The sequence below is a fragment of the Pogona vitticeps genome, chromosome 2 (assembly GCF_051106095.1).
Source record: "Pogona vitticeps strain Pit_001003342236 chromosome 2, PviZW2.1, whole genome shotgun sequence".
NCBI classification, from domain to species: Eukaryota; Metazoa; Chordata; class Lepidosauria; order Squamata; family Agamidae; genus Pogona; species Pogona vitticeps.
This window is the reverse complement of record NC_135784.1, coordinates 168,545,070-168,563,104: the sequence shown is the minus strand read 5'-3', so window position 1 is coordinate 168,563,104 and position 18,035 is coordinate 168,545,070. Positions and strand designations below refer to the sequence as shown.

Here is an 18,035-nt window from a genome sequence, read left to right as displayed (position 1 = left end):
TGGGATTGACACCAGTTGTGACTCACCATTCAATGGGTCTATTCTTGAAGCTAGGAACAGGATTTAGGCTTCAAGGTCAAGACTTCTATGACTAACAATCTCCAAATTCTGCTCATAAATTCTGCAACTTGCTAGACATTTGGTGAATGAAAAGCTTGGTCCAGCAGAAGGGCATCGTGCTGAAATGATTCCCTGCTCTCTTAACCAAGGTCTTCTCATAATATCTTAGAGACTGAACTTACCCTAGGACCGGATGGGCCAGATGGGCCGGTAGCACCTTGATCGCCAGAAGGACCCTAAGGGAGAAGTGGAGGAAATGCCACACTGTTACAATCCAGCACTTATACTGCTTCTTGCCAAAAGAACGCTCAGAACTAAAGTGTAGGACTAGCTTGGGGGGAAAAACAATGGTTTCAAGGACATATGTTGCCATGTGAGGTTTCTGTCTTTAGCTTTCAGGGAGCCTTTTTCGCATCAACTGATATTTTCACTAGCCACAATGAACCTCCGCAAAAGGCTGAGCAGGCCAGAACATGTTCTGGACTGCATGCTCCTTTTATACAGGATGTCGGGCCTCATTCTTGCCATTTGTTGTGAAACTATCCCAGAATCCAACCAGAGGAGCACTGAACCATTGGCCAGACACGGGTGTAGTCTAGGTGGGACATAGGGTTTCTACAACAATGAATGAAAAGTAACTCTCTTCAACTCTCATGTCCTTCCGCAAATGTCCATGGATCGTTTGTCTGTGATCTTTTGGCATGGATGTAGCAACAGTAGACATGCAGGGGTTTTTTTCCTCCCAATCTCTTCTTCTTCATCATCTTAGAACTGCAGAGGGACCGGACCCTTTGGATCATCAAGTCCAGGCCTGCCAAGGAAGCGGGGGGGGGGGGGGACTCAACTCCCAACCAATGGCTCTGCAGCCAGAGACCTCAACCACTGAGCTAGCCAGCAGTTACCTTGTTGCACCCAATCACCCTAAATAAAACAGAATAACACAATGCAAGCCAACTTATATGCATTTTTCTCTGACAAACTGGTTTGGTTTTTTTCCCCCCCTATCATGGTTGGACTCCACTGAAAGGTTGAGAAAAACTAGCCTAGAAACAGACATTGCTGTACTAAAGGAGGTAGAAGGACAACATGGGAACTTTCTGCAAACAGAACATCCTAGGCTTTTTCTGACCCTAGGATGCCCAGAAAGCAAAACTTACAGGAGGCCCAGGAAGACCTTGCAGACCAGTGAATCCTCGGTGACCCTTCAGACCTCGCTCTCCTGCCTCGCCAGCTTCCCCCTTGTCGCCACGAGGACCTTGTGGACCCTAGAAGGAAAGAGCCAAGTCCATACTCAGGACAAAAGAATATGTGCAAAGCTTGGCTAACATATGGATGGGGCATCTTGGTGTTTGCATGAATTGGTTGTCAGCACACACAAATACTTAAGAGCTATCTGTATAATGTATAATGGGACGTGGAATGCCAGTTTAACTCTTCTTGGCCAGCCTCTCTTGACACTGTTGGTTGCTACGTTCTGATGTCACAAAGGGCCTCCGTGTGGCCTGCAAGTGACTCAGCTTGCAAGCTGGTCTATGACATCAGAGCACTAGGGACACACATATCTATCTATGATTCATCTGCCCTGATGTCTTGCAGGTCTTGGGACAGAGCACTGATCATTTAAATCAGAGGTGGATTATCTCTATATAAATACCAACAGATTCTGGCCATTGAAGTATGTAATGCCACTTATCTCTTTATAAATGAAGGCATTTTTGTGCAAATAGCAGATATTCATATTGATGTGCCTTAGAGATGATCTCTACTAAATGCAAAGCATTTCCAATGACATACAGCCTCTGTATGAGAAACATATGAAAACACACATTTTATCCTCTTTTAAATGTATTTATGTGATCATGATTAGGAAATGTTGAAGGCTGTAAGATAAGAGAAAGACCTTCTGCTGGAAGTAAGTAAGTTGAGGGCCCATCACAACAAGACAGCTCTATGACAAGCCCCTGGATTTTTATGGCATTAATGGGAGCACTGGAGACACAGACCTGAACCAAAGAGGAATACTCACCGGCATGCCGCGTGCACCTGCAGGGCCAGGAGGACCCATTGGACCTTGGGCACCCTGGAGAAAGAGAAAATGAAAGGCAAGTGAGAACACCAGCTGCAGTACCCGCCCCTTCCAAGGGGGAGATGAGATGATGACAGCCCATGGCTTTCAAAAGGGATCAATAGGGTTTAAAGGCATCTAGTAAATGACACAAGGCTCTTCTTCTTCTTCTTCACGGCTTAAGCCAAAGCACACCTGCAGCTTTAGGGATATGTTTCTCTAGCCACCCCCCCCAAAAAAAAATCCTATGGAGGGAAAAATAGTTAAGTACAATGTCTGTTCTTCTGCCCCAGAGACAGCCACAAGATGTTGTTTGTTTGCCTGTTCTCCCATGAGGGTTGGCATGCAATTGGTTCCTCCCTGGGAGCCCTTGTAGGGCTTGAATATTTCCTCAGGAATAAAATTTGGCTAATCCAAAGGAAGAAACCACATTGAACCCTCTGCAGCCGTTCAAGCCCTCTCCCACAGCATTCCATACAAAACTAGGTTGCTAGAACAGACGCTGTTCCCTCTAGGCCAGCATGCGGTTCTGTCTAACAGCACCCAGCCATGGGCTTCTGGAAGTTCACAAACCGGTCATTATTCAGAGGCATACTGCATTGGACCATGGAGGTTCATTTTAATTTTGAACTTCATGGCCAGTAGCAATTGGCAGATCAACTTCGTGGAGCACCATCTCATCTCAAGCCACAAAGTGCTACCATCACATCATCTCAAAGTGACTCCTAGGACTTAACTTGACCTTCTGTCAAGTCTCTATTACGGTGGTTCCCAACTATAATGGATGCTCTTGGACTACATCTCCCAGAAATCTAGGCCAGCACAGTGAGTGGCGAAGGCTTCTGGGAGTTTAAGTCCAAGAACATCTGGGGACCCAAGGCAGAGAACCACTGCACTATTACAAGGAGGGGTATCATGGCCCTCCGGATGCTTCTGGACTGCAACTCCCATTCTCCCTCGCCACTGGCTAATCTAGCTAGGAATAATAAGAGCCACAGTCCAACTACATCTGGGAGACCCACAGTCAACACCACCGGAGGCATCATAAACTATACACACCCATAAAATATCTGCTAAGTTAGAGCCCACCATAAAATATCGGCACAAATTAATGAGCCGCTCACAGGTACAGAAAAAATAAATCCCACATCCTACACTGAACAAAATGAACTAGAAAGCCATTGTAAAAGATGGTCTCTAATTCTTAGAAGCAGAACGTCATCTGGATATCAGAGAAAACCGTGATATGATGTGGGCAGAAACTAGCTTAAAGAAGGAGAAACGTCAGTGTGGATAAGCCCTGACGCAGCTTCTGCCTCGTTATGCTTTCCAAGAGAGTGGCTGGCAAGCAGCCTGATGGAAAGGGATACTGACCGATTCTCCTCTGTCTCCTTGCTTGCCAGTTGGACCAACAGGGCCGGGAGAGCCAGGGGGGCCAGGAGCTCCAGGACTCCCAGCAGGGCCGGTCTCACCACGTTCACCCTGTCAGGGGACAAAAATGGAAAGATTACGGGACAGGCCGAAGAACAACCACTCGTCCACTCTCCCTCCGCAATCCCCGTCTGGCTGGATGGTGTGAGGGGATAGGAAAGAGAAGGTGGGGTTGAAGGAGCCATTTCCAAAGGCTTTTTGGCAAAGGGGGCCCAGCACACCTTTGGCTGTCCAGCACTTTATAAGTATGAAGAAGAAGAGGGTGGCAAGGGATAAGGGGACATCAGCCTCTCTCCCAGAAACCTAAGCATGTATACAGCCCCGTTCTGGGGCCTCACAGCAGTCACAATCTGAGAGCAAAACAGCTCGCATAAATGCCAGCAATTTCAAACAGGTGGAATGTTCACTTTCTATTCTGAAAAATGTCACTGCACTGCTTGGATTCCATCGAGTGGCAGGAGAGGTGCATGAGAAAACGGAGCCAGAAGGGAAGGACTGAGAAAGTGGGCAGGTAGAGCAAGTCACCTAAGAGAGGGCAGGCGTCCTGCCTCCACCTGGCTTCAGGACTAGGAGTGCAGCAGGACAAGGGGGTCACTCGCTAGCAGGCAACAAAGACAGGAAGCCCATTCAGAAAATCTGGGACCAACAAAACAGTTCATGAGGCGAAGTGGAATGGCCAAGCCCTTGAGGGAACAGCTCAAGAGGGCAAGAGGTAGTGAACACGCCTTTGGGACGGACGCTTTGCTTACCTTGGCTCCTGGGGAGCCATCTCTGCCTGGGGGACCATCTGAACCAGGATTGCCCTGAGAATGAGAAAACATAGGCTCCGTTAGTGCTTATGAGTCAAGGAAGTGGCTGAAAATATGTTCTCCTTCAATAATTTTTAATTGCTTTCTCTATGTTGTTTTTAATTCTTGTCCTTTTAAAATGATTTCTGAGTCACCTTGAGCCCCACCGTCAGGAGAAAAGTGGCATTCAATCAATCAGCAAATGAGTAATATTTCTGAGCAAGGCCATGGCAACAGCTTAGGAGAGAACTGCCCTGCTCACAAATCCCAAACTATTCCTAATTCAACTTCATTGGGTGGCTGCCTCTGTTAGTGCGTGGGATTCCTCCCATGCCACCCTGCTCCTCTGTGGTAAAATCAGCTTCTCCCCTTGGCCACTCTCTTGGAATATGTATGACAGAGGATGGCCCAAGCCTGTTGTGCTCAATCCTACATTAAACTGCTCCTCTGCAGCTACTGCGGCAGGACCAGCTTTCAGCTAGTGTTGGCTGCCCAAGGAGAGGGGAAGGAAGCCCGGAAGGACAAAAACCAATTTACAAAATTTGTTAGAGAGGCAAAACCCCCTGGACTTCTAAGTTTAGTAATGTAGGAAGAGGGAAGACGGCCTCTCTCAGAGACGAGCTATTAAATTCTAAACTAAAACCTTGATTTTTTCATAGTCATGCAAATTTAACTTGACTGTTTGTGGCTACATCTTTAAATTCACTTGACAATAAAAAGCCAAGGAATAAACATGTTTAGGATCAGATAGAACAACAGCAGCTGTTAGACAAAACTCAAGGTTAAAATCCTCCCAAGAAATGGTTGTACTATTAGGCTGCTGTAGCCTCATAAAACATTGCCATCAATTTAATCCGTAGAACAGGAGACTTTGGGGAATATATTGCTGGAAATAATCTTACATTTCCCTTTCCTGATTTAAAATCGCTGTTACATTGACAGAAACTATTCTTGGTTAAGTGCATTTTGGGTCACCAAAAGAAAAAAAAAGTTTAACTTCTTCAGAACTTCAGGTGTATATGGATAGGTGGCAGAGACGAGATAACGGTGACACATTTTAACAGAAGATATCCCAGCCCTGCCACACTGTTTTCTACATGTAAAAAAGTGGTTACGCTTACCTCACGTCCAGGATCACCAGAAGGACCGGTCAGACCTGGTGGACCGACAGGACCAGGTGGGCCTCTGTCCCCAGGGCCTCCCGGAGATCCTTGTTTACCAGGCTCACCCTTGGAGAAGAAAAACAAGTCAGCACTGGAGAGAACAGGCAAGTCAGCAGTTCAAGTCAGCAAGAAGAGGGCAAATCTTGTAAGGAGAAAGGCAGGATAGAAGTCGTTTAAACAAATAAACAATAAAATCAATCTGTCTAAGTTGATTTCACTCAATTCTTTCCATAATTGTTGACTTCATTGCACTCCATTTCTTCATCGGACTACAATTTTTACAGTTTACATCAAAATCCATATACATAATTTTGTATGTCTTTTGTTCCGACTCTTTCACCTGCAGTTTTCAGATGTGCACATTTTGTCTACATTTTTTGACATGCACTTTTCAAAATATACACAATGATCCATTTCAGGTGTACTTTTTAATATACAATTTCTCTTTGTAATCTGGCTCACAATCTTTGGAAAACATGGATTTTGCAGTCTGAATGCATTCTGCTTTGTTCTTAGATTCAGGAAGTGAGAATTTGGCATGGTCATGTTGAAAAGTGAACTGAGCACATTTCTTTCACATCCCTGTAAAGTAGCCATTAAGTCCAATAAGAAGAAAAATTCCGTCCTGCCTTTCTTAAAAGATACACATTTGAATGAAAACTGTTTCCATGGCAATGTTCCACCATCATAATGACTAGAAATCTGATTGCCATTGTTGTCAAGAAAAATAAAATAGAGATGCTTCTGCACATTGGTAATGCTTACAAACATGCTGCAGAATTCTATGAGGTACTATTATATGCCTAGCACTAAAATTCTGTCATATTAGAGGATATACCCTATAGGGAGCTGGTCTTATACTACTAGATTTGTCTGATAACTCATTTGGCTCCTGCTGTCCAGTGTGATTTGCAGTAGTTCTCCACCATCTCAGCTTTTCCCAGGGGTTGTGACATTCCAGTTCTTCTAATTTGAAATACCCATGACTAAAACTCAGCCTTTTTCCATTCATAAAGTATGAGCTCTGTCATGAACTATGGAGCCCATATAAACTGCAATATCCCCACGCAGGCCCACTGAGTTTAGAATCTTAAAGCTGAGGCACATCCACTGTTATCTGGGGAGATCAGACTATTCCAGTATCAATGCTATTTATTACTGGACTTGATTCTGATGTAGAATTAATGAAATATACCCTTCCTATTTATCTATGCATCCAAACATTCCTTCATGTAATTAGCCTTATTTTGTTTCTTCTTCCTTCCTGGCTTTGCTTGGGGCAGGCCCCTCCACTCTCTCTTGGAAGGTGAAGCATTAAAATGTCCTCTGTCTTTTTCTTGGCCACAACATATTTTCAGAGATGCTCTGAACACCCTTCTCATTTCTCCATTTCATCAACTGGCTGGTTCAGACATACATAATATATGCCCTGGTCCTCACTTGGAAACAGGAGCACTTCCTTTGTATAAGGGGCTGTCTGGGCCTAGTTCTTCCTGCAAGAACTACAACAATGAGGAACAGGCATAGATATGTTCCTCCCTTTTTTATAATTTTCAGACAATGCATAATATTCACACTGGGGAATTTTGAAACAATATTCCCTATATCAGATTCACCAACCTGCCCCCTCCAGAGCTGCTGAACTACAACTCCCATCACCCATAGTCTTTGTAGCCACTGGTTACCAAGCACGTGTGAATAAACCCTGAGGGGAAAACATTAAGACGGTACTCCCTCTAACATCTTCAGTTATACATCTGGGAGCCAGACCTTAATCTCTGCTCCTCTGCCTCTTTTTAATAATGTGGTACCTTAATATGTCAACTCATCCCCAAATGTTTCTATTTTCATACTTGGTAAACAAAACTATAACCTAAACTGATCAAATTTGCACAAATGCATTAATCTGAGAGATGAATACTACTTGCATATGTAATGCTTCAAAACATGACATTTTTAGATGCAGTATTCACAAAAGCCTTAATATGTGGAATATGGTTAAGTGCACACCTTACAGCTTTTGTAGCTGAGCAAATGTGGAAAAACAGATACTCTTATGGTGTTTTAAGCACAAAAGAAAGAAATGAGAAGCCTCCAGCCTGCTGCAGACTTAAGGTTTTAAACCTGGGCAGAAAACACAGGAGACTTTGCAAACGCATGTCCAGGCTTGTGCTTATTTCATAACTCCTGAAATCACTTACAGAAGGACCAGGCAGACCAGGGAAGCCTCTCTCACCACGCTGACCAGGAAGACCCACAATCCCTCTTTGGCCTGCCAAACCTTGAGGTCCAGGTGGGCCATCAGCACCCTGTGCAGGGGAAGAACAGAAAAGAACAAAACAGTGGAGAGAGGAGTTAATTTGGAAAAGAAATAGTACCAGGTCAGGTCAACTTCATATGCCAAAAGGCATTGTGATTACATACAGGTGGGCCATCTTCTCCAGCTTCTCCCTTCTCTCCTGGAGGACCAGCAGGACCCTGCAAACCAGGGTCACCAGCACGACCAACCGGGCCAGCATCACCGCGAGCACCTTTGGGACCATCTTTTCCAGCAGCACCTGGTGGGCCAGGGGGTCCAGGATTGCCCTAGGAGGAAAACATAATGACTAGATAAATGAAGAGCGAGTGACTTCATTCCACCTGCTTTAAAAAAATAATGCATCCCATTATGGGAAAGAGGAAAATCCAACAAGAATCCCATGGACAACCCTCTGTATAAAATAATAATAGTATTGAGAAGTGCTATGAATCCATCTTGTTACAAAATTGTTGCTAGTGGTTATGGTTATGTTGGAGCTGGCAAAGTAGTCTGGCTACAGTGTGAAATGGGACTTATAAAAATAAAGGTTAAAATTCCTTAGTGGATGCTGAATGTTTAAAATTCACCCGAGGATAGAAGTGTTCCATGAGAGGCTATTTTTCCTGCCAAGTCTTGTGTGTGAACTTACATTAGGGCCTGGAGGTCCAACTCGCCCTGCAGCACCAGGGAATCCAGTGGCACCCTGGGGAGAAAAGAAAGGGAAAAAATAATGTAATGAACAGAACACCTGAAAAACTGTTAGGCCAGAAGTAACCAAGGCCTAGAAAGCTGAGAAAACAACCAATCACCCCCTTTGTTTTCAGCCTGTTTCACTGAAGGCATAACAAGACTTCAAGCTTTTACTCAAATTTCTCCCTGATTGGAAAGTACCAGGGAAACCTTTTATTGTTTCTAAAGTACTTGTTGAGATCAAACAAAGGGCAAATTGATTGAGGAAGCAGTCTGATTTCTGCCCTACTTTCACTCAATGTCCTATTAGCACCCAGGGCAAAAACAGGGAGGTAATATATTACTTTGGCTCCCAGGACCATTATAGATTAGACTTGGGAGTGTTGTTGGATGCTGATTTCATCAACAAACTGCATTCCTAACATAACCATTTTTGGGGGTACTGCTTCTCTTCCAAACCACATGCTGAGAGGAATCTGTTTCTAAAAGCAGTGCTCCCTCAAGTGGCCAAAAAGAGAGTAATTATGAAAAGCACATTAATAGCAGAAGCCCATGTGTCATCAAGATTGCCTCTGGAATGTTAACAATGGTTTCCTTTGTATCTCTGACTCCAGAGTCATGTATAATGAAGCAAGTACATCACTGGAAGGAAAACTGTTGAAAAAGCTGGAAAGGCACAATTCTCTGAGTGTGTGTTTCATCCTGCAATAGACTTAAAGTTGTACATAACAGCTAGAAAATCCAAGTTTGCCAAAAGCACTAGGCAAGGCTGCCCATAACTGATCAGGAGGAATGTAACAGTTGACAGGCAAAACTTGATAAATTTATGGAAATGCCAATTAAGAAAAAACCTTCCCATTTATGTGGTATCACTTGAAACTGATTTCTTTTCCTTTAGACAATGCAGTTAGGAAACCTTTCTGAAGTTAACAACAAATTGCTGGACTATAATCCTGTTCCCTTAAAGGAAAGCATGTGGTATATTCAGTTATCCCTGTACTATCCACATTAATCAGCAGAGGTTTAAGTGGGGGACACAGAAGGACACCCCCCACAAAGAGTGGGAAAAACACTCGGAGTACACTTGGGCATCCCCCGGACAATGGTGTACAGCTGGCCAATCCTTCTACTTCTAGAAGCATTGCACTGTAAATTTGCTAGATCATAATATTTTAATTTTACTTGCATTTTATATATGTCCACAATTTTAAATTGTGCAATGTTCTGATACGAAGAAAGAGATTTAATTTCTGAGGTAAAGATCCTTCCCAGTTATCCTACCTAAAAGCCTTTAAATGAAGATATCATTTGCAAAAGCAAATCATGTGCTCCTATTAGTGACCTACAAACCTTCTTTCTGTGCATGGGACACAAAGGCCAGTATCCTCCTGGTGATTCACATGTGCACCACATAAGTAGCATAAGTCACAGTGGTGAATCACTGCTAAGGAATGCGGCTCTGCCTGTATTCCTGGACATGTATTCATCAGCACCAATTTGCCACCAAGACTTCCCTGATTTCATATAAAATGTCAGTAGGATTCTGACCAATATGTAGAGTCATAAGAGCAAAGCATGGAATCTTTTGATTTTTATTCTCCTTTTAAAACCTGAGTTCATACAACTGACACTAAAAGGACCTGTTTTGTTACATAGTCATAAACGGCTACCTCTCCTGGTGCACCCACGTTTTCTCAAACAAACATGCCTCCTCCCTCTCTTAACTACTGACAGATCAAAGACTTCTGCAGAATTACTCCAAAGAGAAAGCAGCTATGAGGAGCTGGGGAGGAGAAAAGACTTTTAAACTCTTTTAAAACTAAGGACTCCCATAGATCTCACAAGTCCTCAGTCCACACAAATATCTTACACAGATCCCCACCTCAGTTTAAGAGATTGAAATAAGTATTATAATAATTATGGAGCCATTTTAAAGTTTTCAGAGAGGGAGGCAGACAGCAGCAAGTTGAAACGCCCTGCCACTCCTTTCCTAAGAGAAACCAGAGAGGCACAAGGAGATACTGTGGGTTGCTCTCCAAGGTGCTGAACCGTGCGATCTACAAAGCTTATGGGTGAAACCACCCTTGAAGCAAACTAGTTTTTAGAAGTCTGTTACAAATGAGAAGACACGTTTAGGAAAGCCACTTGCCCTAATACCAGAGGTGTCTGTATCAGAAAGAGGAAGAGAGAAGATCCAAACCAAGATCTCGAGGAGGGTACACCGCCTGCAAGAGGAAAACAAATGATTCAGAAAATACTTACTGGAGGTCCTTGTGCGCCACGAGCTCCCTTTGGACCAGTCACACCAGTTGGGCCCTACAAAGGAAAGGAAAGCAAAAACCAGGTTATACAGACATAAGGCTGATTATTTCCCCTTATCTACTATCAGTGGTTTCTCTCGTGAAGATTTTCAAGAAGCCACCAGCCTTCTCATAGCTCCAGTATTTCCTCTCCTGAGCAATCCTCCTGCTTTCTTTCTCTGTGGACTTCTTGGACACTTACGTAGTGGTGATGGTAGCCTGAGCGATCATAAATTTATGAGTGTGTAATACTTAGTAAAGTGAGTAAGTCTTTCCCTTAGAGGTTTTTTTTTAAATGGGAATAAACGAAACCAGGATTGTTTTTAAGGCATTTTGTAACACTGAGAAATGCTATGGAAGCATTTTGTTATGCAAGGCATAAAGAGAAGGCAACAGCACTCTAACACCACCACCCCCCGCTGTTTGTACTCCAGTAATTAGTACATGAAAGCACACTGGATGGGGATATCATTGCTAAAAGCCATTGATAGGCCCTCCCACACACAATCTAGAAGTTTGTCTAGTCCAAGAGTTGAGATGAAATGGAGCTCCATAGGATGCCAGCCCACTGCTCTGCTCCCATCCCATCATCCCTTCACCAATGTAATCGTTACGTCAGAGCCCACATTCCAAGCTCTAGGTATAATATCCAGCTCTTTTTTTGTCTCCCCATCCAGCCCCTGATATCTTCCATTCCTGAAGATTCCTGCTGGTCCTCAGCTATCATCCAAGATAAGGGATCATGCGTACTCACCTGTGGACCAGGAGCACCGGATGGACCCTGTGGGCCTGGGGCCCCAGCATCTCCCTTCTGGCCAGATTCACCTTGCTCGCCTTTAGCACCAGGTTGGCCATCAGCACCCTGCATTGGGGAGGAAAGCAAAAGTGTCCAGGATGAGGCAGGCCCCTGCAAATCCTGCCGCACATTAGAAAAGGAAATGCTCAAGGTACCAAACAATACTTACAGGGGGGCCAGCAAATCCAGCAGGGCCTGGAGCACCTGGTTCACCACGGTCACCCTATAACAGAAATGATGGTCATCCACAGCAAAGGACAGAAAAATAAAGACACTCCACCCAATCTTCTGTATGCCTCGTAATAGCCAGTATCTGTATTCAGTGTCATTTCTGTTCTCTAATTGCCATTGTTTTCTGACTCTCTAACAGATAGCTGTATCTGTAATAAAGCTGGCATCATGCAGCACTATGGTTTCTTTATGGTTAGCATATACATGGATCACTTGTTCCTTTCCGCTTTGTGCCAAGTGCTGCTGCTTGAACACAAATCCTACCAGGATTTCTGTCCACATTTATTCTTGAAATCCCACTTTGTTCCCAAGAAATCAGCATCTCTTTAAGAATTTTAGAAAATCTTTCAGAAACCTCAAGGAAACCCTTTAATGACCCTTTAAGTACTTTTAAAATGTTTGTTTTTGGCGGTTTCATTTCCGGTGCTTTGTTTTATCCATTTAGGACTAAAACAAAAGTGTCCAACAGCAGACATGCACTGCGAATAAGCTTCAGATATTAGTTCTCTTCACAATCTCCTCCTTTAAAAATATTGCAGGAAAAATTATCATGCCTGCTGAATGCTTCTGTTTGCCTGCTTTTTAAATAGTGAAGTAGAGCTAAATTGAAAACTTCCAAAGGGAAAAGGTCTTACCGCCTGAATTCTGCTAGTAGGACACAGAGGAATAAAACAAAACAAAAAATAATCACCTACAAGATATGTTTTCTTTACAAAAGCTTGGGAAAACAGGTTTTTAAGGTCACACTTTGTTACGACTGATATTGATTTTAGCCTTGCATTGTCTGGATGATGAAAAAAATAACAGCATAATAAGTGCCTAGAGAATTAATCTTCTATCCAGATGAACCCCTGGTCAGTAGGACATCATGGACTGGAGTATCTAGGAACACAATGCATTTTTCCAGGGTACCCTGGAGAGACATATAGCCAATGATCATTTCTCCTTCAAGAAATGTGGATGTGACAGCACTACAGTAAATGGTGTGTGATGCATCCATAGAGATGCATTGTTTCTTTTCCTGGTAAATAAAAGTACGGATGAGTCCCCTCCTCTTTTTCTCTAACTTATAAAAGATTTTGCAGAGTCACTCCAGGAAAGATACAATATTCTGCAGACTGTCATTTGGCTTTCTCTGCTTTCTGGTGAAAAGTTCCACAGCCATATGTTGTTGGGGCATGAAGCAAACTCTCCCCTTTCTGCATTTAGCATAGGAAGACCCAGGCTTTCCAGTACTGAGAACTGCTTTCTCATGCATACTAGGAAAAACTTAACTGTTAGAGCAGTATGACAATGAAGTCAATTACCTCAAGAGGAGGTGAGTGCTCCAGCCCTCATGGCATTCAAGAGAAAACTGGACAACCATCTGTCAAATCTGCTTTAATTTGGATTCCTAGACTGAGCAGGGTGTGTGTGGACCCAATGGCATTATAGGTCCTTTCCAACTCTGTTAGTCTATGATTTTATGCCAGTTGGTAATTATAATGGAAGATGAATGTAAAGTCTGGAAACATCACCACCTTTTCTTCTCTTCCCCCCTCTTTTTTTTTAGTAAAACTCCCAGAATCCCCAACCAGCATGCTCACTGGCTAGCCACTTCTTGGATCTAAACTCCAGAAAAGTAACTTTCCTACACGTTGGTCAAAGATTTCCTGTGCCCATTGGTACAAGCTCATGAATTTTCCATTAGAAAGAAGGTAACACCAGCTTAAGTCACGCAACATCGGAGCAACACACTTTCTCCCTCAGTGTAAGAACAATCCTAGGAAAGTCTATGCCTGTTTGATCCCTGCTTATTCATAGGACTCCCATGGATCCTGTAAGGATTTCTCAGATCCACAGACCTGATACGTCTTCAAAATAATTCAAGATTTGCAGCAAACTTACGGGAGCACCACGAGCACCAGCAGCACCAGAAGGACCAGGAGGACCAGCTTCACCCTAAAGGGACAGAAGGGAAGGTACGGGGAATCAGCAGGATCTCTAGTTTAATAATTCAGGACTGACCAACATTGACTAACTCCACATCTCCATTTAGCATCACTCAGTTTTAGTGTGGCTCCACAAAACCGGCAGAATGAATGTGCCAGTGAGACGTTCTGAGTGTCACCAATGCTGCAGAGGAATTGCTTTGGTATCCTTATTCATATGTCAGCTAAAATATTCAAGTCCTACACAGAAATAAAAAGGAACACCATCCCTTCCCTCAGGCTTACTAGCTAAGAAATACACTAGTTTGGATACTGGCCTACGAAGCTCAGAATAGAGATCCAGGGGTGATGTTGAGATAAAATATAATGGAGTAAGACATGCAGCGGTGCTGAATGCCAGATGTGAGATAGATGGTTATCTATCAAAAAGTTCTCAACCTCAGGTTTCTTAACAGGCGCTCCTGATATTATCTTGCTCCTTCCTCAGCAACAGAGGAAAGTAATAGATACACGTTTATAAATGTATTTTGGTTTATCCAGTCTAAACGATCATGGCTTTCTCTAGGGAATCCTAAGCACTGCAGCTTGAGAAGGATGTTATGATTTCCACTAGAGATCCCTAATTCCCTCCTGTGCGTCTTATACGCTGTCACGTTGCACCTGGTTTATGGTGACCATAATAGAGTTTTCAAAGTACATGAGATATTGATGGAATAGTTTTACCAGTGCCATCACTACCCCATCCAGTGGGTTCCCACTGCTCAGCAGGGATCTGAACCCAGGGGCCCTGAGTCCGAAAGTCCATCACTCTGTTTGCTACATCACACTAGCTCAGTCACCTCTTCCAAAAAAACAACAATTTTCAAAGATCCCTACATAAAAGAAGTCATTATTAAACCAATTTTGGCTTGTAACGACTGATACGTGTCCATATTCTTCTCTGACTCAAGATGAGCAGTAGACTGTTACCAAAGCAAGAACACTCACAGAATTTGCACCTCCTTTAAAGGCCTCAACCTGCCACTCAGCCTCTGATTGTGCCACCATACGCGACCCTATTCAGAGGAGCATGCTCGCTTACCTTCTCGCCATTGGCGCCAGCAGGACCAGGGGGACCAATAGGACCAGTCAAACCCTGGTGGAAGGAAAAATAATGGTTAGGAGTCCTGGCGAGTACCAAGTGTCAGCCCCCTTGTACAAAAGGCTTCCAATTTGCCAGCAACCCAAAACATGACATTATCATGGTGCTTCTTGATATCCAGTTAATCTTCCCTGTGGATGTCTTTTCTTCCTTTTTGCCCATTCTCTCAAGGCTCTTGAATAGGTCCATATTTTCTAATGTTTCTGGAACTCCACCATGTCCACCTGCTCTAGTAGATGTCAGGTCAGGGAATTCTGGTGTATTATTACTCCCTCCCTCAGCATGAGATCACTAGCCATATATTTATATGGTGGCTACATTTTCTAAAGTATACACTGCAGCCCCTCTTTACCACACTACCGTATTCTGGGGAAAAATAATAGTGAGATGAGAAATTTAGCTTTTATGTCCCTTTCCATTAATTAGTTCATTAAAAAGTAGAAGTGTTTTGAGACAGCACCGTAAATATAAAGTCTTTTTAAAACTTTTTTTAATGCTATAATTTGCTCCTTCTACATAAATACAAAGTATCTAGATAAGTAAGAGTATTTTCCCTGGGTATGCAGCAACTTTGTGCCCTAAAAGATACTGGGAAGGTTTCTGATTAACTATAGCGCTCCATGTCATCCAAACAGGGAAGTTAGAATTAGCTTCAGAACAAGTTGAGATCCTAAATTAACTTGAATTCATGGTTTAAGATCCTGACTTGCACTAAAGCTGGTCACAACAGTTTCTTGGTATGGACAAAATGGGATGCCATAGTTAATTATCGATTTCTGCACTGTGTTCAGGTACATCACATCTTTTTTCCTTCTCTTCTTTCTGAAACATTCCTGTATAGTACAGTGTTTTTTAAAAATCTTATAGTAAGCCTCACCACAACTTACTCCCCTCTTCCACAAACACTAACTTCCTTGAGAAGGCTAATTCTGGCTTCTTCCTCTCTCACCTTTTCTAGGTCTATATTCAGTACATCCTGGAATCTTACAGAGGATAAGGATGCTCCATTAGAACAAGCTTTCTCTTTTCATTTGTATACTGATAAATTACTATATACACAATGACGCCCCTCATGGATACAGAAACCATTATTTTTGGATGTACTTGTTTTGCTTTCAAAATGAGGGTCAAGTTGGTAATGGCACATTTAGCATATTGTCAGAAGGGCATGCTGCTCTCTCAGGCAGAGAGAGGCATCTGTTGCCTTAGCACATAGTTTTCGTCACCTTAAATATCTTACATATAGCATGCTTTTTTTCCCTTTATTGGTTACTGGAAATTAAACATGGGTTTCATTTGTGAGTCTATTGCTGAGGCACACCACTCTGTACAAATTGCAGTATGGGAGGGGAGGGGGAAAGAGTTAATAGGAAGGGAATATATATTCTCCATACTATCTGTTTTGACTCTGAGGAACATGTTAGTATGCTGTTAGAGGGAATTATATCTTGTCAGTCAATTATATAGCATAATTATTTTTATCTGATCAATAATTGCCAAACGATTATCAGATGATGTACTTGAAATTTTTTCTTTTTGGAAATATTCTGATGTCTCAAGTGGTCTGAAACGTCTGGCTTATCTTTCCTAGGACCAAAAAAGTTTTCTTTATTTTTACTTTAATTAGATTTATACCCCGCCCCTCTAGACCAGGTCTACTTGGGGCGGCTTTCTTTCTTATCAATTTGAGAGTATTTTGAGCTTAAGTCTTTTTGGCTGAACACTCTATTAGAGTTCCCTACAAAATACAGTAAATAAATGAAACAATAAACAAAAAAATAGGCCTTGAGAACATTTCAGAGGCCCAGTCTTATCTTGCCTTAATCAGAGCTCTTCTACAGAATGGATGGAGAACCTTTGATCTTCCGTATGTCTCAACCTTCATCAGCCCCACCCATGCCCCCCCACAGGCAAGGGATTGTGGGAGTTCTAAACATCTGGAGGGCCAGAGATTCACCACCTGTCCTAAAGATTCAAATCTTCCTGTCTGCCTAAGGAGGACAGCAAAGGAGACAGGCAGGTTGAGAGGACAGACAGACTGATAACATGTCCTCCTGTGGAGATGGATTCTCAACTCTCATCTGTTTTAGCAACACTTTTACCTAACATTTAAAATATAATGCTTATTAGATTATTTTAAAATATTTGATTTATTTCATCTTTGGCTTTTTAATATTGTGTAAGCTGCTTTGGGTCTTTTTTTTTAGAAGAAAGGAGAAGAAAAATATGTAAGTAAATCTGCTTCTTACATAAGATAGGCAGTTTGCTCCTCTAAAAGAGGAAAGGGTCAAGCCTTGCTATTATAACTTACTCTGCCGCCATCTTTGCCAGGAGCGCCTTCTGGACCCTTCTCACCAATATCACCCTGTTGGAAGACAGCAAAGAAAGGTTGGGGGGAAAAGTAGCCAGTATTGAGTGGAAATTATGAAGAACCCACTTAGTTTATGATAACTACACGAAAAGAACAGAAAGAAAGGGTGCAAGGCATTGAATTCCACTCAGCTTTGGCTTGGGGGCACTCAACCCCTGGCCAAATAGCCCTCGGGAATTCCATGTGGAGGCATCACTTACCCTGTCTCCCTTTGGCCCGGGAATACCTGCTGCTCCTCTCTCCCCTGGCATCCCCTGTAGACCAGGAGGGCCCTGAGCTCCAACAGCACCAGGAGGACCAGTGGCACCCTAGCAGATAAGGGGGGGAAATTGCAACATTTATAATCACAATACTTTTCCTTCGTTGTGGCTCACACTGGTTTTTCAGAACTGGAGATAAACTCCTCTGTGAACACACGGACCCCCGTTATTTCATCAATGGGGAAGCGCTCAGGCCAATCTACATTTCTCCGAGTCAAGCTGTTTTCCAAATTCTTGGACCACCTCCCCCCCCCCTTTCTTGTATCCTGTAAATACGGCAGGAGCAATTCAGGCTGGCAAACAAATACCTGAAGCTCTGGAAGTCGGGGAAAGTGTGACAACTGTACTTTTTAACTTTTGAATTCAGGTTTATAATGAACCCAATTTTCATCAACTGTACTGTCCCCATTTCCTAATTGGAGCAGCATCTGATGAAGTTCTTTTATCAATATTCTCCCAAACGTATCAGCTGATTTCCCCTTTCCTTGGACAGCAGCTAAGCTAAAGTG

At 43.0% G+C, this 18,035-nt stretch overlaps 1 protein-coding gene across 2 annotated transcripts in view; it reads right to left on the bottom strand.

The window, feature by feature from the left end:
• COL2A1 (collagen type II alpha 1 chain) overlaps positions 1–18,035 on the bottom strand; it is an 85,199-nt gene that overhangs the window by 7,258 nt on the left and 59,906 nt on the right. For both annotated transcript variants that reach the window (XM_020779402.3, XM_072991162.2), the window contains 16 exons: positions 17,467–17,574; positions 17,207–17,260; positions 14,836–14,889; positions 13,711–13,764; positions 11,762–11,815; positions 11,551–11,658; positions 10,759–10,812; positions 8,456–8,509; positions 7,932–8,093; positions 7,709–7,816; positions 5,466–5,573; positions 4,306–4,359; positions 3,500–3,607; positions 2,087–2,140; positions 1,218–1,325; positions 243–296 (listed from right to left, as the gene is read on the bottom strand). In XM_020779402.3, coding sequence (XP_020635061.2) covers positions 243–296; positions 1,218–1,325; positions 2,087–2,140; positions 3,500–3,607; positions 4,306–4,359; positions 5,466–5,573; positions 7,709–7,816; positions 7,932–8,093; positions 8,456–8,509; positions 10,759–10,812; positions 11,551–11,658; positions 11,762–11,815; positions 13,711–13,764; positions 14,836–14,889; positions 17,207–17,260; positions 17,467–17,574 — 1,296 coding nt within the window. The remainder of the gene's footprint in view (positions 1–242; positions 297–1,217; positions 1,326–2,086; positions 2,141–3,499; positions 3,608–4,305; positions 4,360–5,465; positions 5,574–7,708; positions 7,817–7,931; positions 8,094–8,455; positions 8,510–10,758; positions 10,813–11,550; positions 11,659–11,761; positions 11,816–13,710; positions 13,765–14,835; positions 14,890–17,206; positions 17,261–17,466; positions 17,575–18,035) is intronic.